The following is a 23862-nucleotide window of genomic DNA, read 5'->3' on the forward strand; positions in this document are numbered from 1 at the left end:
TAGAGAAATATCTTATTACCTTTTTCTTCTTGCTCCCCCACCCTTCTCCTGGGCTTTCCTTACCATGTTTTCATTGAATTGTAGAACAGTTCAGTTTGGAAGGGATGTTAGGAGGTCATGTACTCCAGCCTCTTGTTCAAAATAGGGTCAGCTATGAGATACCAGTTTCCTCCTGTATGCAGTGATTAAAAATCCCCATCATGATCAGCACAGGTGGTACATGTTAAGTTCACGGAATAAGAGTTCAGGTATTTACATATATGAGAAGTTAACTTTCCTGCTAGTGGAAGTGCTTCTGAAAATAATTTTCTGAGATGACCTTGCTCAACTACATGGGCTTGGACTTATAAGCAGATGTATTTCATGGCAGACAACTATTAGAATAAACTGTATTGTATCCAACAGTGTTTCTCTCCAGTACTGTGTTAAGTCTGAGCTCAGGAGAGATTGCAAGAAAAATCTCAAGGGAAAGGAAACCTGATGTTGGGAGGATATGGTATAATTTCTTAAACTTTGCTGTGTGAATAAATAAAATCCTCTTTGATCCCAGTGAGTTCTGTAACATGAAGATGTTATTGCCCATACTAATACTGGGTAATGAAAGTTACTGTGATCTGAGATCCAGAACTTGTTCATGTTTCAAGCATTGGATTACATCAAGAAGTAGTGTTGCATTAAAGGACTGTGGTCAGTTTTTATTCTCATCAAAACTGGAAAGGAATCTGGTATTCAAAGCTTTTTTTCCTTTTTTTTATTTTTTGGTCTGTGGTGATTTAATTATGCAAGTAAACTTTTTTTTTTTTTTTCTGGCATATGAAATGTTGGAAATAACATTCTTGCCGTGTTGCTTCCATGTGTTTCTGATTAAAGTTCAGGAGGGTATGTTTGGTTGTTTGTTTTTTTTTTTTTTTTTTAAATCCTGTACTTTGAAAAATTTGAATACTGCATCCTTGTTGAAAAATGCAAATCTTTATCCGTAGACTGGGTCCAGAATTCCATTCTGATGCCTGTTTTTCTTTAATATCTGCAATTGCTGCCATCTTCAAGGGGGGGCAAGTGTGTGTTCAAAGCTTCTGTATATACAAATTTGGGAGCAGGGTTTCAAAATGTTGGCCATAGCTTTTAAATTTAAACATCTAGGCAGTTTATAGCTCTTCCCTGAAGAGCAATTAATGCTAATCTCAAGTATAAGTGGAATAAAAATGAAGTGGATGGGAAAGTACTTTATCAGGATGACATAATATTCTCAGCCTCCAGAGGTAGTATATACATAAGTATTTACACTGCTAATAGTTTACCTCAGAGAACTTCCCTTAATTTCCTTCAGTTTTGTGTTCTTCTTAGAAGAGATAATGAAATTGTAAATTTTTCCTGGAATTGTTGTACATTTGAGTTTCATCTGCTGGATAATGTTTTCTTATAGTTTCTGTACCTTAGCTAAGTCAGAAATATCTTGTCTGTTTGTTACTGCAGTTCTACACTAGTAATTGATATCTCTGTTATCAGTTATTGGGCTGTTTCAGATTTCTTCCTGTTCTCTAACACTTTGAAAGGAAATTACTGTCCTTCTTAGTAGTTCTTCAACTTGAAGAATGGTGAAATCATATTACTCTGGAACCTGTAAGTGGTAGGAAATGAAAAGGGATTAATTTTTGATTCAAAATATGGATATAGTGTAGTCAGTGCCATATCTAAAGACAAACAGGGGTTTAATTTGAGTTGGGATAAGGATTTTGAGTTTTCTCTTATCAGATATTAAATCTATTAATGCAGGAGGCAATACTTGGATTTCCTAACTGTTTGAGTTTTTAGTGATTTTGAAGTAGTTACTGACTTGCAGCAATCCACTTCTGATGTAAGGAAATAACGGGCATACTTCGTTCTTTGTGGAAGAAAATCCAAACTACCATGTACACTACTTAAATTTTGCATAGGGTTGTTATACCAGTATACAGTTGAAGAAATACTAAATCAACAAAATATTTTTTTATATTCCTTCCTAGCATATCTATTTATTTACCTAAAATAAAACTCGCACTCTATGATTACAATGAAATGCCATGTTTATGAAAAATATTATTTGGAGTTAAAGTCCTCATTCTGTGTGTTCTGATTGCTAACATACAAACTGAGAACTCAAGGATACTATTTGTGCATGTCATTCTTTTATGTTTAAGTGTTGCGGAGTCTTGCTGCTGTCTTTTTTTTTTTTTTCAGTTTTAAAACCTAATTGAAATATGTAATTGAAACTAGCTTTCTATGGCAGGTTTTTTGTCTTGCTGAAATAAACTATCAAGTAGATTTTGGAAAAGTGTAGAGATGGGCTTTTTTTAGCTGTCTTAAAAATAGCTTCCACTAGGTTATGGTATCACTACAAAACCACACAGAAGGAGCAGCTAGCTTGATGTTTGTCCTACCTATTTCTTGGTTTTCATTAGATTGTGATACTAATGAAATATAACTTACCACAGGATTTCTCCAGGAGAACGTTGTAGACACCCAAGCAAAACCTAAACTGTATAGATGCTAATAAGGAATTAATGAAGAGCATGTGGAAAAGTTTGATTTTGAGTGTTCCTTTAAACAAGTTCTCCTGCTTGTAGTAGGACTACTTTTAAGGAATACTTTCAAGGCATAAAACTTTACATTTTGTCAGTTTTCTTAAACTTTGAATTCATTTCACCTTTTTCTTTCATCCAACAGTTGACTCTGGCTGTTTTAATTTATTTCTGATAGTAAAGTTTCAAACATCTAAAAGAATATCATTTGTAGATGGTGGTGCTTTGACATTTTCATGCTTTTTGTTCTGTTCAGTCATCTTTCTGCACAAAGTTGAAATCTTTGAATGCTCTGAAGTAGAAGGATATGCTTTTTGTTCATGATAACTTTATTTTGTTTCTCTGTTGGCCACAGAGGGTCACAGATTGTCTGGTAAGTATGTAAATTAGAACAATTTTATTTTAGAAACTTTGACTTGTGTGTATAAGTGTGTGTGCCTGTGAATACTCAACTGTTTTCCATGGTGCAGTGCTGGGGTTAACAGTCTGCAAGAAATAGACATTCTGAACCTTTTTCACACCCAAAGGACTGTATGATGTATGTGTTATACAGTTAACAAATCTAAGAGTAAGCATTTTTATTTTGCCTTTGAAAATCTAGTAAGTAAATATTTGTCATAAATTTACTACTTTTTATGCAATAAGTGACCTACTGAAGATTTTTTCCTATGCGTATTCTGTCCTACTTTTCCTGAAGCACCTTATAAAGCTGCAATTACTGCAGGTCACTGTATTGTGTGCTTTTGCAAGATAACTGAATATAACAATATAAATTAAGCATCTTCTAATGGACAGGAATTCCTAGGCAAAAAGAAGTAGAAAAATAAAATTGCTTTGAAAAATTGATTTAAATTGGGTTCAGAGTGTTGATTTTTAAAAAGAAGATGCAAAAGGTGTGCTATATTACAAGTTTTTATTTTCCATTACAGAACAACTTCATTTCTTTTAGCTCTGTCTTTTTAGGCAACTAAAATAAATTGGAGTCTCTGTGCTTCCCTCTTAGGCCTTTTCCCCCGCACGCACGTGTTGTTTGTAGCTTAACCTCTCCCAAAGCGGAAAGGAGGGGCTCTAGAAGCTCAGAGGTGGTGGTCAGCCCCCCCAGAGAATCCATGCACAGTTAGACCCACCAGAGTCTGCTCAAGAGGGGTGGATGTTTTTTTAACTACTATGACTGCAAAGCAAAAGTAATGCTAGTTTGGGGCTAATCTTGAGGGGCAAGAAACATTTTTCCAGTCTCCCCACCACAGGACTTGATTAATAAAGCCTTAGTCGCCACTCCACACACGTTCATTTCATTTGGATAAGAGTCATGTGTGTAGATAATCTCCTGTCTAGTGCCTGGATATGTGCTGGGAGTGCGAAAGAGGTAACTTGCATAAGTGCACTCTGCTGCATTGTGCCAGAACTGCTTGGCTGGCTAGGCTTCCCTGGCAGTTCAGTTCTCCGAGCTTTTCAGAAGGACAGCGTGCAGTCCGGAAAGGGGAAATACTCGTTCTTCCTGTTCTCAAGTGGCTCTGTGGGAGCTCTTGCCATCCAGAATGCTGAGTAAAGCCAAAGTGATTTGTGAAAGGAAAGCAGTATGTTACTCTTAAATTAGAAGTTGGAAATGGTTTACCCCAGTAATTTTTAAGAAATCTTGTCTTTCTGGTAGGTAGCTCATTTCAGCTATTAGGAAAATGGACTTTTCAGGTGCAAATAAGGAAGCAGTCAATATGTGGGACGCTGAGATGGAAAGATGTGGATTTGATAGCATTGTATTTCTCTGGAATGTAGGTAATTTGGGGGCTGTGTCTGTTGGATAGGTTGTTTAAGCCTTGGTAGTAGGTTAGAACAAGGTAACCCTTTTTTTGATTCAAGACATGAAATCAGCTAGGCTTATTGAGGTCGTGGGTGAAAACAAGGTTAGGATAGGGAAAACACCAATGGTGGTGTAGATGTTCACTGTTTTAGAAGCCAAGTAGGAAAGTAATAGTTAAATTTGGGCTACTTTTATCCCTCTTCCTTTTGTTTTTTTACATATCTGTCTGTAGCATACTTTTAAGAAAATATTACTAGAAAATTCTTAACATTTAATAGGCGATCTTCAATAATTAAACTATAAAGTCAGGTAGCATTAGCTGTAGCTGAATATCTAGAAGGCATTGGAGATCCAGATGCAGGTCTTGTGTGTGTGGACAGGTACCGTAGAAAAAACGCATATAGAAATCTATTTTCTGAGATTATAGAAATTACAACTCTTTTTGTTTGAACTGAAATTCAATAAATTGTGCTTTTATGTAACAAATATGAAAAAAATCATATTGCAGTAATTTGTAGCAATAGCAGAATTATGAAACTAATTCTGATCTTTATTTTGTTTTTTCTCTTCTTTTTTTCTAGGTTCAATTTATGAGCCACTTAAAAGTATTAACCTTCCAAAACCAGAGGGGGGAAGTCTGTGGGATAAACTAGATCATTATTACAGAATTGGTAAGTTAATAATTGTTCCTACCATGAAAGATTTTCAGTGTAACTTACTAAAATACTTACAGTTATGGTTATGACAGTAATTAGCTTTGTCTTAAAATAATATCTGCAGTCTTTATAAGGATTTTTATTTTCTGAGAGGTAAATGGTTCTGTCATTGCAACTCCCCGTAAGATTCGTGTGATAATATAAAGCATGTATTTGGATACTTCATACATTGCTTGAAATATTATGACCTGCAAATAGTCTTAAAAATTGTCATCTACGTTTGTCAAACTGTAGAACAGATTCGGAGTTGCACCTGATGGTCTTGGATGGGGAGGGGTAAAGGTAATCTGCTGACAGTTTTTAACGCTTGAGCTAACCCAGATATGAATTGGAATTGATATTTACATGTTAAATATCATTGCTACATTATTCCCACTTGACAACGGTTTCCTAAATTTCTGTTTGAAAGGTGCAAAAACTTGAGGGTTAAATTACATTTCTTCCTGAAAATGAAAATGCATATTGGAAATACAGTTGAGCTGTAAGACTGAATTTAGAATTATTTTGGATAAAGTGGTAGGTTAGTATTGTGGCATTAGCCAGATACAGCTGAGGAAACACTTAGATGGAAAAAAGCTTTCTTGTAGTGCTTATAACAGTTTTACAGCTGATCAATGATGTCGTGGTTTAACCCCAGACAGCAACTAGGACCTCAGAGCACAGAGCCTCTCACTCAACCCCCCCTTCCCTCCCCCAGAAGGGTAGGGAGAAGAGGGAGAAAAGGAGGGGAAAGGGGAAAAAACCTTGAGATAAAGACAGTTTAATAGAACAATAATGGAAAAGGAAAATAACAATAATAATAATGATAAAAGAACGTACAAAACAAGTCACTCTCACAACCCGGTGAATTGGTTGCCCACCCTGACCCACCAGAGCCCCCGGCCAACCCCCATTTATATACCAAGTATGATGTCTGTGGTACAGAATATTCCATTGTTCTGTCTGTGTTCCTTCTCATCTTCCATGGGAAGCTGAAAAAAGTCCTTGACTAGTATAAACATCACTTGGCAACAACTAAAACAATATGGATTATTGACATTCCTTTCATACCAAATCTGAAAGACAGCAATCACTAGAAAAAAATTTAACTCTGTCTCAGCTGAAAGCAGGACAAGTGAGAAGTTAATTTTTGTTACTAAGGGTGCCATAATGTATTTTTGTGCCAAGGTTTTATCTGGTAGGTAACTTATTTTAAGCCAATTTTCCTGTTTTTCTTTTTATTATGAGATCATTTTAAGCCAAAACCATACACATTAAAGAAGCAATGGTTAATTTTGATGATTTTGGGTCTTGGGGCGTTTGTGTTATAATGAAATCCTGGCTGTATTCCAAAATTAGGGTGTGTTTTTTTTTTTTTAATGGCTGTGCAATTGACTGTTTGAAATTTAAGTTTTAGTCAGACAAAGGTATAGGATAGTGAAGAATTTTTCCATCATTCTGAAAATGTGGGGTGAGACCCCCTTCATTCAAATAGCTTTTTGAAGTGGTCTGTGAGTTGTGCTTTGTCTACCTACAGACACCTTGCTCTTTGTAGATGCATTGCTTTTATCTTTCTTACGGAGGAGATGAGTGTTCAATTTACTTTTAATGCTTGACAACAGCAGATCTGTGGTGGTACTTGCTGTTTATCTGCCAGGCACTTATTTTGTGAGCGTCTGCCTCAGTAAAAATTTACTATTGAATATATACTTCATTGAAGAATAATTTATATTGACTTTTTCAGGTAACATTTTATCAAAGTTCTTGTTATAAGATATTAAGTCACTGAAGGATATAATACAAAAAGCCAAAAACCCCTGTAATTTTCATTTAAAATAATTAATTTCTAATGCATAGACAATGAAAAGGCTTTTTAAAAATTGATCCTTGATAAAATTCTGGAAAAAAACCCTGCTTTCTTGTCTTATAATGGACTGGTTATTGTTAGAAGGATCATGTTCAAGGACATTAAGCCCAGTTTCACTCTTGTAGCTCGCTGGTTGTTATACAGTTTTAGGAAAACAATTCCCAAAATGCAAAATATTAAAGTACAAAAAGAATGAAAGTAATTTTTTCTATTTCTTCTAATTCAGTTTTGAGAACAAGACATGAATTATCAAGTTGTATTTTTATGTCCAGGTACTGAGTTAAATAATTGTGGTCATCCTTTGTCCTTACTTACTTATTCCTTTTTTAAAAATATTGATACAGTCATCTGGCCTATGTTAAACAATTTTTATGAATGTAGAGTTCTGCAGAGTTTAATTATTTAAATTACTGGGGGGGGGCAGTTGACATACTATAGCCCCCCTTTTTTTTTTTTTTCATGAAAGGGAAATTACTGGGTTGTATTGTAGAGATTCTGTACAAAGTGGGTTGTACTAGAATAGAGCCATATAAATAGTGTTGAATACTGATGTTTTGTAAAAAGGTCTAATTTGACTGAAAAAACAAAGTGACAAATTTTTTGTGTGTCCTTCTCCTTACCTCTCTTTCTATTCTGTTTTATGTTGTGCATGCTCTAACAGGTTGTTCATTTCTTGATTTATTCCTGAAAATCTATGTAGAACCTGGAAGAAACATGTTGTTAATACTATTTTTTCTTTTTTGCTTTTTCCAGTTAAGTCAACGTTGTTGCTTCATCAAAGCCCAACGACAGGTCTATTTCCTACAAAGACATATGGTGATAACCGAAAGGCAAAAATACATGACAGTCTTTACTGTGCTGCATGTGCCTGGGCCTTAGCCCTTGCTTACAGGTGATTAACTTCTAAACTCATGTCTCTGCCATGTTACATTCTTTCTGTTATGCGGTTCCCTGGGAATGTTTTAAAAGATAAAGCTTTATCAAAAATAGTTTTGTAAACCCATAGAGTTGATGCATGTTTCCAAATCTCAATTAAAATATTTATGTAGCTCCTGTGTTAAAAAACGTCACTCTGCTTTGGTAAGTAAACATGTTTTTGTATAATTTAATTCATACCAATATTCTGAAACAGAGGAATTAATGTGTGCTATTGAAAATAAAGGTTATTGTTGCAAACTGTACTTAGGGAATACTGCTCATTTTAAGTGCAGTAGGAGAGTTCAGAGCAGAAGCAGGCTTGTTGCAGGTAGTAAGAATCCGGTACACACAGGAGACTGAATCCTTGAATGCTGGGAAATGTTTATTTGGGAAATAATAGTGACTATCGTCCATGCTAGGTACAGTGGTTGGGCAGTCTCGGTTGTTGGCTCTTGTTTTCTTTTTCTTCCATTTCCACTGTTGACTCATTACAGAAGTAGGTGAGGAATTTGTGTGGTGTAGTATGACCTTAAGAACTATGGGAGAGTTACCTCTCATAGGAATTTATTCATAATTTCCTCTCCTTTAGGTCAAATGGAAATTGCTTTCTAAGATTTAGTATTCCTTGTTTCCAACCTTGCTACCCCAGACACCCGGGAAAGCACAGGCAGAGGTGGTGAAAACTCAAATGCAGTGTTTTTAAGAAAGAAGATGGTATGCAGATATTGAATAATTTACTCTTTTTAGTAATCAACTCCTTGTATTGAGGTAGCGATCACATTCTTGGACAAATTTCTGGTATATCTTACAGAAGAAAGACCAGAAATAATATGAGGAGCTACTGTTGAAGTAAAGATGATCTACTTAGATAAAAAAGTTTTGAGTTTCTTTTTTGTCTCTATTTATTGCTTCAGAGTCTATACTTCTGACACCAATCTGAACAAAACATTAATAAAATTGTCTTCTATGAAGTGTTACAAAATGATGCAAAGATTTTATTTCTTTTACAGAGTGTTTACTTCTGGAGATGTCATGCTTGAAATCTAATGGGTTTCAAAATTTTGAGAAACTAGCAAAAGTTATAAGGAAATTAACATTCAGAATGTGTGATTATTACTTTCGTTTCTTATATTGAAATCTTTGCATCTTTTAATTCCTCTTTCTGTTGGTGAAATAAAAGCATTTGAAAAAAGTAGAAAAAATTTAGAAGGAAGAATGAAAGGGATGGTTGTGATTGTTTTGAATTTTCAGCAGCTCATAGAAGAGAGTAGCACGATAATGCCTGAGTTATTCAGTCTTTAATTTCCAGTATGTAGAATTGTAGAACATGATACATGAAATTTGTTGCAGGTTGAAGGAAGGTCAAAGTGGCAAGACAAATGGTTTGTGTTATTTCCAGTTATGCTCAGAACAAGGCCCTGAACTTCAGGTGCTGCACAATGAATTTTCTTTGATGGGGAAAGGTTAATGACGGAAATTAAATGAATGACTAAAATCTGAAATGAGCCAAGATACAAGATGTGTGGAAGGCTGCATATCTACCACATGCACATTACTGTGTTTGACTCACGCCAGTGCTCCTGTTCACTTTCTTAAAAGCTAAATTTCTTGAGAGCATGTTAGGAAAACAAACACTATTGTGAATAGAGAAAAAAATATTTTAACATGAAAACTTCAAAGCTTTTACATGTGCTTCTTATTGCTCTTTGGATTTAATAAATCCTGCTGCTTAAAAATTCTTAACCTAATTATTTTGCATTATCTGGTTTTATTCCTTGTGGGGTTGCTTTTCCCTCTTTGTTTCAACTTTGTAATTGAAAGCGAGTACATTTCTCGTATCCAAGATTATTATTTGAATAGCATGATTTCTGAATGTGCATAATTTTTGAAGTTATCACTACCTTCCTAATTATCCGTGTAGGTAGCAGAACCTCATCAGAAACTACTGACATATTAAGTATTGTGCAAAAGGATATGTCTTGTTTGCAGCGTAGTTATCCACTTGCCTGTAATCAAATTAGTAATAGCTATAAAGTGGACTGAGAAATAGCAGTGAGCATGTTATGCTGTTTTGCATATTTATATCAGAGACATGTTGTTGTAAGTTACAACTATGTAAGAAAACGTTATTTTCACCCTGAAAGGCTCAATCAAAAACTGAGAACTGGAAAAGACAGAATGCATGAATGCAATGATCGAGGTTCTTTACACAGAATACATTTCTTATAGTTAAAATAGCTTGGGATTTGGCATTGCTTTTAATACACATTTAGTAATATAGTAGTTGTGAGTGTTGTTTGATTTCACGGTATAAAAATACTAATGTATCATGAAACATATTCCTGGACACTTGGAGTACTGAACTTTCAGACTCTTGTATGCATAGCTGTGGTTTATCAGCATCTTCAGGAGAGTGACTGCTTGATTATGAAGGGCAGATATTTTGTAGAGTTAAAGAGAAATTGCCTTTGTGTATTGGATCTCTCGAGGAACACAGAACATTGGCTTGCAATGTTATAATATCAGCAAGGATTACCTTTTTTCTTTTTAAATTTTGAAACGGGAATGCAATGTTAATTGCAACATAAACTAAAAAAAAATATACATTTTTTTTTATTAAGAAAGGATGGGGAGGGCTACAAATATGTTGATAAGAGTGTGGGCACCACTGTACCAGTGTTAGTTAAATGCTTAATATTCGAAAGTGCTAATGTGTCCTTTTTTGCTCTTCCCCCCCTAATGCATTTCCAATTTGTTTTATGAGTTATCTCTCTTACCCAGGCGTATTGATGATGACAAGGGAAGGACTCATGAATTGGAGCATTCTGCTATAAAGTGTATGAGAGGAATTCTCTACTGCTACATGCGTCAGGCCGATAAGGTAAAACACTGTAGTGTGGACACAAGCACTCACTTAATTCTAAGGGATTAATTAAACTGTGAAAACTGACTTCTAAAAATAGATAAAATTCAAAAGGGAAATGCAGTATTACTGCGTGGCAGGCCCAGCTATGAACAGCTGCTTCCTTATTGTCAGCGTTGGTTTAGGGTATGGAAGACAGGACCATTTTGCAAAGTAAACAGCAGCATATACTTGACATTTCTTTGGGTTCCTTTTGCAGTTATTTATCCCGTTTAAACATTAGACCATCAGTAATTGGGGTTTTATGTCATTTTAGTGCTTAAATGGAAAGATGTGGAATTTCTTTTAGCTAAGGCTGGAGAGTTTCTTTGCGCTGTTTATTGCATTTGCAGTTGTTCTCCTTACCAAGGTGATGGTTTTGATTATTTTGCTTGGGTTCTTTAGCAGACACTTTCCAGTATTCTTGGACCTAATGGTGTAACTTCAGAAGGGCAGCAACCCAAAATGAATAAGGAAACAGAGTAATTTACTTATGTTATAATATGCTTGATTTATTCAGCCTGTAATCCTCTTGTGAGTATACCTGGAATATTCTTGAATATTCAGGGTTTCTCCTTATCGACATTTAGATGTGGTGAATTAATTTTGCATAGTGGTTAGCAGTAATTCTACAGGTAGTTAAATATTTAAATTCCCTGTGATTATTTTAAGTTTCATGTCACTGACTTTTAACTGTATTATTAAAAATAATGGCTTCCATCACTTCTAAGCATACAAACTGAAATGTAAAGTCCATAGGCATGTGACATCAGTAATAATAATAAGCAAACCAGGTGTATTGCCAGTCATATTTATGCTGACATGATATATTTTTCTTAGTTTTCTTAGTCTGTTTCTTTGTAGTCTCATACCTTTAAATAATCTTGACCTAAATTGATCTTGTTACATTTGAGCTGTTGTTTTTCTCTTTGAAATGGAGTGGTTTGTTTTGAGGATGATGAGTGCAGATATGAATAACGAGCATTAAATTAACACAGGTGTCATACTGCTGACATACTGGTTGTCAGTTTTTGCCTTGATTACCATAAATGCTTCTCTCTTCCTACAGAGTAGTAATAAACAGTCTCTGGTACCTAGCAGACATAAGTCAAACTGGACTTTTTTCTGAGAGACTCTGTATGTGCTGGCTAAATATGAATTATATATGCCCAAGGCATGACTTGAATAGATGATGCTACTTGTGACAAAAATTGCAGTTATATTGTATTGCTAATGAACACAGGAGTTATGGCCTAAAATGTATCAAATTTCTTCATGGACTAGACATGATAACTCCATGAAATAGTATTCACTTTCTTGGTTCTGGGACACATGCTATATGCTATGTATGATTTGTTGGTAGTGAAAAATATCCCATGAATGGAAGATTGGTGTTGAAAATGTTGGGAAATGTGGACCAGGTACTGGCAATGATGGTTAGAAAATTTGAAAACTGTTTGTTGGAAAGCATAGCATGACTTGAGGAATTAATGGAAAAGGATCTTATTTTGTTGCCTTCATTCTTTTCTCTGTGAACTTGATTTCCTTTCTCTGACCTATTGCCAACGCTTTGACAGTCCAGTTGTTTTCTCAAGTGATTTTGTAAGGTAGCAGACATTGTATTTCACGACAAAAATGGAGTCAAAGCTACTTTAAAGCTACTGTAGTTCTTATTTCACACCTTTGTTGTTACCCTGTTGTGTTAGTAATTCACCTTATTGCATTCCATCTCCATCTTAAGAGATTCTGTATCACTGAGGCTCATTCTGAGGTCCAATGGTAGTGTCCATGAATAAAAAGTCATTTTAATCTGGGGTACTATTCTACCTGTGTATGATCTCTATGTTTTCATTTTAAGCTCTGCCTTCTAATACCTGTAAACATTTCACTGTACATCTGAATGTCACAAACTGTGCTCACCAAAATAAATCTTTGTTTTCCCATGTACTCTATTATACTAGATATTCTTAGCTCTTGCAGCTTTTCATTTCTTACATGATTTCCATGTGGCAATTTCTGAATGCTTTTGTAGATCTATAACCCAAAAGGCTTAAAAAATATTAATAACAATAATAATTTATTTTCTGTTTTAAAATCTTTGCCACATTGTCAAATGGTACAACAATAATTATTAAATTTTATGGATCACAATTCATAAAAATTATTAAAGCTATTGTTCCCAACATAAGTTTTGGGCTCTTGCACTTCAGTAAGAGCTTTAAAGTAGGAACGGTGAGGGAGAGTGTTCAACAATCAGGTGAGGAAGTGGTGGATGAGGTAGGCAAGCAAAGGGCCTGGGGTGATGTGAACAGACGGCACATAGCATTAACTGAAGTGGAATTGTCCCAAGTGTATGTGTGGAAATAAGGAGGTTTCTATGGGACAACATTATTGAGAAGAAAGCTCTCATACCCTTTCTGGGAAATCAGCAAGCTTGGGCGCCTCTCAGACATGCCCGGAGATAATGCATGCAGCAGCGGGAGCAAGAAGGAAGAATTAGAAGGATGTGTGTAGTTCCAGGGCTATGATCTCATGGTATCACAGAGACGTGGTAGGATAGCTCAAGTGACTGGAACATGGATGGATGGATGGATACAGGCTCTTTAGGACATGCCAGGAAGGTGAGGAGGGGAGTTGCCCCATATGTGAGAGACTAGCTGGAGTTCATGGTACTCTGCTAGGGAAAGGTGGTGAGCCAGCCAAGAGCTTATGGGTCAGGATTCTATGTGTACGTTTCAGATCTGTGAATTAAGGTAGGCATGATATGTTTCCACCTGCTTTCTGCTAAGATTTCAGCTCTGGTAAAATGAGGTGGCGTTTCTTCAGAAGGTGAAAGTGACTAAGCATCTGTAGCTATCTATTACAATTTTTTTTTTTTTTCTACCAAATCCAAAGAGGTTAGATAGATGGGTTGGATACTTGTATTCTTTAAGTATACGTATACTTTAAGTGTGTATGAAATAGTTTCTGATAAGTTTCAGGAGCTGTTGTTTATAAGTTTTATATAGTGGTCATATTGAGAAATTTTTAAATACCTGAGTTATATAGTGAATTTGTGGTTGCCAAACGTACTGAAATTACTGACTTTGATATTATGTTTTACCTTTAATTCACCTTTAGGTTCAGCAATTTAAGCAAGACCCCAAACCATCTGCATGTCTTCATTCTGTTTTCAGTGCACACACTGGAGATGAGGTCTTCTCCCATAAGGAATATGGTCACCTTCAGGTAAAATATGCATGTATGTGTAAATGAAAGTTTGGATGATTTTAAATAACATTATTGTTGTCTCCAGTCTTTCATGATGCAGCTGTCTCAGTTCATTTAGACTTGTTAGATGTGTTGTACTTGATAAAATTGAGATTCCTTTTTCTTCTTTTGGTGAAAAAGACAGACTGTTTTGAAATATGTCAGTAGTATGTTTTGGTCAGAAGATACTGAAATAACTGTGGGATTTGTAGAGGTAGATGGTTGGTTGTTTATGAAGTTGCTTCTTTTTGAGACCAACAGATGGCTGCCAGTAAATAATCTTGGCATAAAAGATGTTGAAGTAGTCAGTAAAGTGAAAGATTTAGTGTAAGCTTACACTGAATGTTATATTTTTTTGTTAACGTTCCCAGCTTAATTTTCCATTAGTCTGAGCAATTTTCATTCATAGTAAAGATTTAATGTACACTGTCAACAGCTTTGTCCAGTGACAAATCGTTGTTTGCTATTTTGTGTAGTGGCTTCTAGTCAGATTCATTGCATAATTGATTGTTTTACTGTCTTTCATTTTCCAAAGTGTTGATTTACTTTTTTTTTTCTTTCTCTTTGCCTTCAGACCCTTTTTTGCATTCATGACCTTGTTCTTTTGCATTCCATAACTCTGCCTACTCTTTTTAGTTCAGAAATTGTTAGTGAAATTATTCAGAAGTAACAGTAAGTTGATAATTAGTTGGTGCTTTTCAGACTATGTTAAGAAACTGGATTCAGTAGACTTAAGTCTTTTGGAATTTTTAGAATTTGGACCTTATTCTTAATCTGCTATGTTTCAGATAAGGATCCAATTTTTTGTTCTAGATGGTTTCTCTAAATTTCATATACTGGGATTGTGGATTTATAGCTCATTGAAGCAAGTTATTGTGATAAACTTACTTTCTCTATTGAAGTTGTACAAATTCTTAATTATACTAGAATTCTGTGTAACAAAAGCAGTTTTCTTTGATTCATTGATAAATTGACTTTATGATGCTTATCTCTACAGCTGCTGAAGGTAATTACTGTTAATATAAATGCTATGTACAGCTACAAAGGAAAACAGTTTTTCCCAAATATAATCGTATCTGAACGTTGTAATTACAATTCTGTTAGTTGATAACGCTAAAATTATAGTGAGGGATAGAGAAATTTGCTTTTTAGATGTGCTATGTATTATTCAATATGCTACTTGCCTTCTTGGGGTTGTACTTGCTAATAAATTGTCATATATGTAAACAAGAAACAGCTTGTGACTAAAGTGAATGCCTGTGGGTCAAAACATGTCCTGGTTTGAGGTAAAACAGAATCAATTTTCTGTTCAGTAACTTTACTTTTTAGCTAAGCTTCTTTGCCTAGGCAAAAACATTTTAATATCATGGTTTCGAATAACTTAAAAAATTATAACTACAGCAGAAGTTATAGATGACAATGCTCGTTTGTGTCATTTCTTCCTGTTGTTTCCACATCATTACACCTAGGATATTAGTAGATTAGGATATTTTTGAAGAACCAAAACTGTGTTATAGTAGGACCATCTTTGTTAGTAATACCACGTTTAGCTTGTTTGTTTATGTGACTCCAATAAACATAAAATTAATTATAGTTTCCTTTCTGTCTTTAATTACTTCAGATAAATGCTGTGTCGTTATTTCTCCTCTATTTGGTTGAGATGATCTCTTCGGGGCTGCAGATTATCTACAACACAGATGAGGTACAAATCAATTTCTGATGTTAAAACATGTGCTTTATTAAGTTGTTTTTGGTTTTGTTTTTGTTTTTTTTTCTTGGTTTTATTTAATTATCAACTGTAAAATAATTGTTCTGGAAGCAGACTGCAGATATTCTCCACTTTTAATGGAAGTCAGGAAAGATAAATGGAATGAATGGATAGTGAAATAAATTAATAGCTAATGAAGTGTTATATGCAAAGAGTGAATGTAACTTGACACTGAAAATTTTTGTAGTTCCCTGCTATTTCTCAAAGGTACAAGGTCAAGAATTAAAAGGTCTGTTAGGATGGTTAACTTCTTGTTATGTTGTTTTCACCTCATTTCAAACTGTCAGTGCGTTCTGTCTGGCAGAATTTCAATATAATATATAATAGGGTTAATTTTCTGGAAAGCTGAAGGGCTTTCTTCAAATACATACCAACCTATAGGTGTTAAGAGGTTTTGCTGTATCTTGAAAATAAAACAATTTTATATCACGGTAAGAGATGTTTGTAGGATTGTTAACTGTAAATAAGATAATAATAGCCACCATGGCCTTCACTTGAGGACAAGTCGTGTCATGACAACCTGCTGTCCTGTTCTAAAATGAGGTTATGTTTTAAGACAGGAATGGAAAGCACAGATTTTTCTTTTTTTTCTTAAACTGGATTTGTTTATATTTACTTTGGTCTGTTTAATAGTTGTTGCTGTATTCCCTTAAAAAGTTTAAATGCACTTATAGTAGTACCATTTTTAAAAAGGGGAGATTTTTCCTGTTATAGTGTATTTGCATTATATTTCTAAAATGTACATCTTCGTTAAAGTTCTTTCTTTATATAATGAGAAAATTAAATGATGCAACTTATCTTCTTTCTCACTTAGTTAGATCATAGGTCTATATGACTTTCTCTGAATTGCCTTTATATCTGTGAGGAGGCAAATGTATATAATTATGTGTTTACTTAGCTTGACTTATAATTTATATTATCCTCCAGATGTTTGCATTTAATTACCGAATCTTCAGAAAAGTGCGTGCATATAGACTCTGCAGTCTATGGATATTCTCCACTTCAATGTCAAGACATAGTTTTCATTGCAACCGTACCCTAGGAATCTGTGGACTACAGAGATTTATACTAAGATTACTTTACCACAAACCTGTACATTCTATTAGTCTCTGTATAGCTTCAACAATTGCATACATTCTCATATCTTTTTAATGCCACATAATTCTGGTATTTCCAAGTTTTCTTGTGTGTCTAGATAATATTCAGCATCGTGGCATTGGCAGCACTGGGGATGCGGCAGTCTGCTACCCAAACATGTCAGATACTTCTCTCCAATGATATCATTGCATGATGTATTTAGTCTCTTTCCTTTCATAGAGAGAGGTTTTTGAACCAGTGCTAGCACAGTGGAAGGTGCTGGCAGATGGTTGATATTTGGCAAGCTGTCTGCATAAATGTGTTTGTACACAGGACTCTTGGCTTTGGAGGCAGTCGTATACTAGGCTGCTTGATGTCAGGCATGGCACCCTCTAGTTGCATCTGTTTGCACTTGAAAAATTAATTTCATCACATCTTTGCACCCATAGCAAAGAGAACAGTACATGATTGTGCAAGTGAATGAATTTGAGAGCAGTTATCTACACATAAAGCAGAGTAACACTGGTGTTTTGCAGTCATCCATGCTGCATTTGTATTCTTTATTACACCTTGCTGTCCACATGTTTGACTTCTAGATAAATAAGCTTAACACACACAATCCATAATTTCTGTGAATGCTTCAGCATTGACTTGGTTGTAGCATTTACATGCCCATGGTATGAATGATTGCTCTCTGAAGATTTTAGTTTGCAACCAGTTATCTGTTGCCCTTTTTTCTGCAAATCTGCTATTTGGAAACCCTTGGTTAATCTCATAAAATATATGTAATTGACCATTTTTTTTTGTGTGTGTTCTGAACATCACCACTGGTAAGGTTATATATTTCTGTGTGGTGCTCTTTGCTTCTTCAGTTAGCTGATGCATTTAAGTTTCAGTTAGTGATAGAGATAGGAGAAGCCACACTCTTAATCACTGGCTGTTCCAACTTCATTCAGAGAAAGTTCATTTCAATACAACCAAATGCTAAATTACAGGGATGATTAATTTGTGATAAAAAACTGTTTTTAAAGAGAGTATCTGAAGTTGGGAATGTCATTCTCTGGGGGCTGGGAAGTGGACAGAAGGTGCAATTTTGATGGCTGAGGAAAACCAACTTTGTCTTTTTGAAAAAATGAACAAAAGAAAATATGCTTTCATATTCCTTCAGTCACTTTCCTTTCTTTTTTTTTTTTTTCCTATAGGTGTCCTTCATTCAAAATCTTGTGTTTTGTGTGGAAAGAGCCTATCGTGTACCAGATTTTGGTGTCTGGGAAAGAGGAAGTAAATACAACAATGGCAGTCCGGAGCTGCATTCAAGGTAGGTGAGCGAATGTAGCTCTTTCAGTCAAAGCAAGTAAATGTGATATGAATAAAAAGAATTCATGGGGTGACTTGAAAATAATAATGCATTAAAATACTGTCTGAACTAAATTAAGCTTCTCTAAAGACTGAGAGATGTATTTTGGGAAATTGTGAGGCATAATTTCATCATCATATGCATGCTGAAATAACCACATAGATGCTTAGCTATTTGAGTATTCAAATTCCAATAATTACGTGCAGCTGCATGCATATAATTCTGAAAATTGTGTTTAGAACAGTTCAGACTCTTGAGGCATGTGCAGCAGATTGGATTCACAAATATGTTTAGGAATATCCTTATTTAAGAAGGTGTTGAATCATGAGTCTAGATTTTTCTCATCTCCACTGTGCTGGGAGGAAGATGCTGGACACTGTGGAGGATAGCCTAGTGCACAGGTTCTTTTCCAGGTTCTTCAGATGCTGTAGGCAACTGGATGTTCTGATCCCTGTCCCATGAGACAGTTAGGAATGTTCTTAACATTTTAATATTGGAGTGGTCCAGTTCACTTCAGTGGAATTGCTGGTGTGCTGTCTATCTTGAAGTATCAAATCTGTAATCTGATAACTTGCTTTTTCTAACGTTACTATTGTTTTTTTCACTTTTTGACTTCTAAGGTTTTATTGGATATTTTAGGATTTTTGAAGTATCATTGATCATCATAATTATTGTGGGCTTGCAAATAATACACATCTTTCTTCCAGACTTTATTGCCAAATGAATCTGTGTTCTTATTTCAGAATGAAATATTTTTTCTTAGTTCACATACAGGCCTGTATTTTAACCTATAGATATAATTATATGTCATTGCAGCAAAACACTTAATTTAGGGATTTTTTTTTCAGGGCTTTTGTAGAGCTTTAGTACCAGTACAGTATGAGAACTGAAAACTCCAAGTTGTTACTATATAATCTGTTTTATTAATTTGGGGTTTTTTCTTCCTCCTGTGTCTGTAAAATTGTCAAATGCCAGACTAGATGAGCGTTCACTTAGAGAATCATATACTTTCTTCCATATCTCACCTTGTACAAATTCACAAAAGGAACACAAAACCTCATGTGTCTCCTGTTTTTTGCAGTGTTCTGGTTATTCGGTATGTGAATTTTCTCTGGGGAAAACCGAACATCTTTTAACCAGGTGGAAATGGGCATGTTGTCTTGTCTTAGTCTAGATTGACATTTACAGGTTGGTTTTTCTAAGGGTGAATTTTTGAGATGGACTGAGCCAATCTAACAAACCATTGAGCTGGCACAAAAGGAACTACAGAGCTTGGTCCTAATTTAAGAAGTAAACTTTGGCCATCAGAAACAGGTATTGCCCCTATTTATCTTCCCTTGTGTGCATATTGATACTCTGCTTCACTGTAGGAAGCCAGTAGACAGTTTCCCTTGTTCTTATATATTGGTGAAAACGGAAGAGGAACATGCATCAAAAGATGTCTTTAGATATTATTGAGGAAAGCCCCGGGTACACTAAAATATCCTTTATACTTTGTTATGCTCCTATTGTAGTGTATCTACCTAAGAGAGCTCTAAAAAAAAAAAGAATTTTAAAAAATTCAAGAAGTTATTATAATCAGGGCTAGTCATGACTGATATACATATGTCTTCAGTGATTATGGACTCCAAAGCAGTCGCTTAATTTTCAGTTTTAAGTATGCTGTACTCCTGGCCCTTAAAACTCACACTGTAAGTCTACATACAGTTTTGTGTTTTTTCACAATTAGAAGTTAATTCTTGTCTCATCTTGAAAGAGGCTTTTTTTTTTAAAGAAGATATTATATTGTATGAAGTCCATGAATAGTAACTGCAAATTATGGCTTGTGATAGAAGATGCAGATATGTTAAGTCTTTCCACAGTCTTGGTATTCTGTCTTAGCGCAGTTCAAAACACTTAGAATAAATGATAAATAGCAAAATACTCTGTGGACCAGGTCTTCATTGATGTGTGCAAATTGATGCCTTTTATTGGTTCAAAGGCAAGATTTGTAACAGCTTTTTTTATAGTGCAATCCCCTCCTCATATGGCTGAACTGAAAAATTAATTTGTCCTGTAACCATTTGATCAAGCTGTTCTTCAGGCATCTGCTCAGTACCTCTGCAAAATGTCTTTGACATCTCCCATATGTACTGTGAGAATAATGAAGTCACCGAAGTGCAGTATCTGCATATTCCAAATCTAAGACTGTAGGCCCTTGATCTTGCTCTTCTCTGTAGCGTAGGTATTATATTGCTATAGTGCTGTTCTTGTTCTATTTAGTTTTGTCTAGTTATGAAATTATTATTATTGTCGTGGGATTGCTTTTTGGTTTGTTGTTTGTTTTGCCTTTTTTAACATCCATTGTGGTGGTTGATGTTCCAGTTGAACTGCACTGTTCTTGGATGGAGGCAAGAAACTGTGAATGGGAGAAGGATTAAGGATTTATATGCTTCACCGTATGTTTTGATTAGCATTTGCTAAGAATATGCAAATGTTCACGTTTGCCCTCGGGTATTTTACTGAGAGGGTAAATCTAACAAAAGTTACTGGGAATTATGAAAGATGTTTAAGTGAGTTTACTAGTGCTTTTTTAGCAAGCTGGAAGTATAATTTCTCTAGGTTAGCCTCAGCTTCCCCTGCCCCAAATGTGAATCAAGGTCAACTGTTAACCATGGAATTACGATTGCAAGACTGCTCTTGATAATCCATGACAAATCACAATAATCGGCAGCTACAGTGTAAGGTCTACAGATTCCACCTGGGGCAGTTCAGTATGGAAGAAAGGTTCTAATGGGGGTTCTAATTGACAAGCAGCTGAATATGAGCCGGCAGTGTGCCCAGGTGGCCAAGAAAGCCAACGGCATCCTGGTTTGTATTAGAAATAGCGTGGCCAGCAGAAGTAGGGAGATGATTGTGCCCCTGTACTCAGCACTGGTGAGGCCACACCTCGAGTATTGTGTCCAGTTTTGGGCACCTCAATACAAGAGAGATATCGAGGTGCTGGAGCGAGTGCAGAGGAGGGCAACGAAGCTGGTGAGGGGCCTAGCAAGCAAATCATCTGAAGAGCGGTTGAAGGAGCTGGGACTGTTTAGTTTGAGGAGGAGGAGGCTGAGGGGAGATCTCATCACTCTCTAGAACTATTTGAAAGGACACTGTAGAGAGGTTGGTGCTGGTCTCTTCTCACAGGTAATTAATGACAGAACAAGAGGGAATGGCTTCAAGCTCCAACAGGGTAGATTTAGACTGAACATTAGGAAAGAATTTTTCACAGGAAGAGTGGTCGGGCATTGGAATAGACTGCCCAGGGAGGTGTTTGAGTCACCATCCCTGGATGTGTTTAAGAGATGTGGTGTTGGGGGATATGGTGTAGGGGAGATCTTTGTAGAGTAGGGTAGATAGTTGGACTCGATGATCCCAAGAGTCTCTTCCAACCTAGACAATTCTATGATTCTATTAAGAAGAAACCTTTCCGCTTGAAGTGCAGTGAAGCACCAGAGCTGGATACTCAAAAGAAGTTATGGAACCTCCATCCCTGGAGGTTTTGGAGACTTGTCTAGAGGAGGCTGTGATTTACTAGTACTGGTCTTGGTTAACATACCTAGCTTCAAATGAGATTCCATGTTGGACTAGATGAGTTCCATATGTCCCTTTCAATGGATTACTTTGTGATCCTGTGAAATTTTTGTAGGAATATTTAAAGAGGGTTTGGGTTAGGCTTTTTTGGGGGGCCATCTCCAAGTAAACATCTTTTCCTCTGGGAATAGAGTCCAGCAAGTTAACTCAGCATGTTCATAGTGGGTTGTTGAGTGGTGGAAGGAACGTATTTATTAAAATATGTTTTGCTTTTAATGAATACTGTTTTAACAGTCCATTTTTTCCATAATTAAATTGTAGAGTATGAAGAGTGTATTTTCTATAGAATGACATGAGCATAATGTTCGTTATAAAACCTCTTTTCTAATTTGCCCAACAGGAAGGCATTAATTAGTAGGAATGAAACAAGTGTCTGAAGTGTGATCGTAGTTCTGAAGTATGTTGTGGTGTGTGATTGTTCAGTCTTTTGAAGGCATGCTCAGCCTTTTTTTTTTTTTTTTTTTTTTTTAAGTAACTTGCTCTCATCAGTTATCCATGAAAGTTCTAGTAATCTAAGTAGTACTTGTTTGTATGATGAAGAGAATGCTTGATATACCATTGTAATGTGAAGAAATACTATGTGACGGGGGAAAGAAAGCAGTATTTTAATGTTGAGACGTATATTTTCATTTGCTAGTAATATTTGTGAGAGTACTGAAGTCTCCAGGGGCTTTGAATAACTAGAGGTGGAAAAATACTGATCAATTACAAGTAAGTATTATTCTTATTGTAGAATAATGACTGAGTATGTCAAATAGGAATGATTTCATGGAAGGAATCCATATTTGTTTTCAATTTTTTTCAAGCAGTATCATCCTATTTTGTAGGTAGAGCGAGTAGTTTTACATCACCTGAATACCAGGAGTTGTTGCTGTTGAACAACTATTACTTCTCTACCTTTTGTCAGTAAATTTTTCCCCCACTCTGAAAATATCTGACTATTGGTATTAGAAGTGTTATATGTAAGGAAAAAGAATATGAGATTTTAACGTGTGATATGGATTGCAGTGTGTGGAATTCCACTGATTTTCATTTTCTATGTATGCAGTTTGATAATAATACTAAACTCCTATGAAAAGTTCTGTTCTGAGTCATCACACCAATTTGATCAATTGCTAGGTGATAATTAAAATAGAGTGATTGTTAGAACAATTACATTTCTGTTTAGGTATTTGAAACAAAGCCAGAAAAATAATTATATTCACAGCCCTCCGGAGTTCAGTTTATTCCTTCATCCCATTTGCCAGTACCAAAAGCTTTCATCAGCAGAAGATACCGAAACTGAGGGATTTCACCACTGTTTGATGGCAGCTGCTCAGAGCAGAACTTAGTTAACCTAACCAGCTTTCTCTTGTTGAACCAATTAGAATTAAATCCCATGAGTACTATTTCTGGCAATGTTTCAGAAAGAAGGATGGAGGTTTATAAACCTGTTGGTAATAGTTAAAAAGAATGATAGAGTCTGAAATCAGCGTCTAAAGTACTTATAATATTAAAACCAACCCAGGTAAGACAGTACTTAAAAAAATTCTGTAACTCTGCATTATTTTCTGTGTAACCATAACCAGCTCCCATCTTTAAAATATGGATTAGTTAGTAAACATCAGAAATTTTGTATGAATAAACAGTACAAAAGAGTTTATTTACAGTAAGGTAAAAAGTTTGCTCTGATTCCAAAACGCTGCATGGAGTAGTGAAGAATTAAGGTTAAAGCACAGTCCCTGTTGCAGTTTTCTGACAATTTGGTTGCTATAAGTTTTTTGGGCGGAAATTGCAGTTGCTTGTCAATATTATCACAACTCCTCTTACTCAGAAATTTGGGTTTGTTAGTGATTATTTTTGAATATTTTTCTAACTCGGTGTTGCTTCATTAATTATTTTTATAAACAAAATATCTAGGGCTGTCTTGGTCAGAAAGTACATATTCATCACCGTTGTTAATTTTGCTATTTCCCTGCAAGTGGAGTGTAGGCCTCAGACTCTTAAGGATGCTTTAGTTTTTCACAGTCATGACTATCACTGTGCCAACGTTGTTCTCAAGTTATCTGGATCCTCTGA

The 23862-nt window shown here is 35.4% G+C and overlaps 1 protein-coding gene across 5 annotated transcripts in view; it reads left to right on the plus strand.

Annotated features, from left to right (window-relative positions):
* Positions 1-23862, plus strand: part of PHKB (phosphorylase kinase regulatory subunit beta) — an 86047-nt gene that overhangs the window by 4164 nt on the left and 58021 nt on the right. For all 5 annotated transcript variants that reach the window (XM_082489181.1, XM_082489182.1, XM_082489180.1 and 2 more), the window contains exons 2-7: positions 4938-5027; positions 7672-7810; positions 10618-10717; positions 13859-13966; positions 15609-15689; positions 18035-18150. In XM_082489181.1, the coding sequence (XP_082345307.1) occupies positions 4938-5027; positions 7672-7810; positions 10618-10717; positions 13859-13966; positions 15609-15689; positions 18035-18150 (634 nt within the window). The remainder of the gene's footprint in view (positions 1-4937; positions 5028-7671; positions 7811-10617; positions 10718-13858; positions 13967-15608; positions 15690-18034; positions 18151-23862) is intronic.

This window comes from Vanellus vanellus (genome assembly GCF_965231255.1).
Source record: "Vanellus vanellus genome assembly, chromosome: 12".
Classification (NCBI taxonomy): domain Eukaryota; kingdom Metazoa; phylum Chordata; class Aves; order Charadriiformes; family Charadriidae; genus Vanellus; species Vanellus vanellus.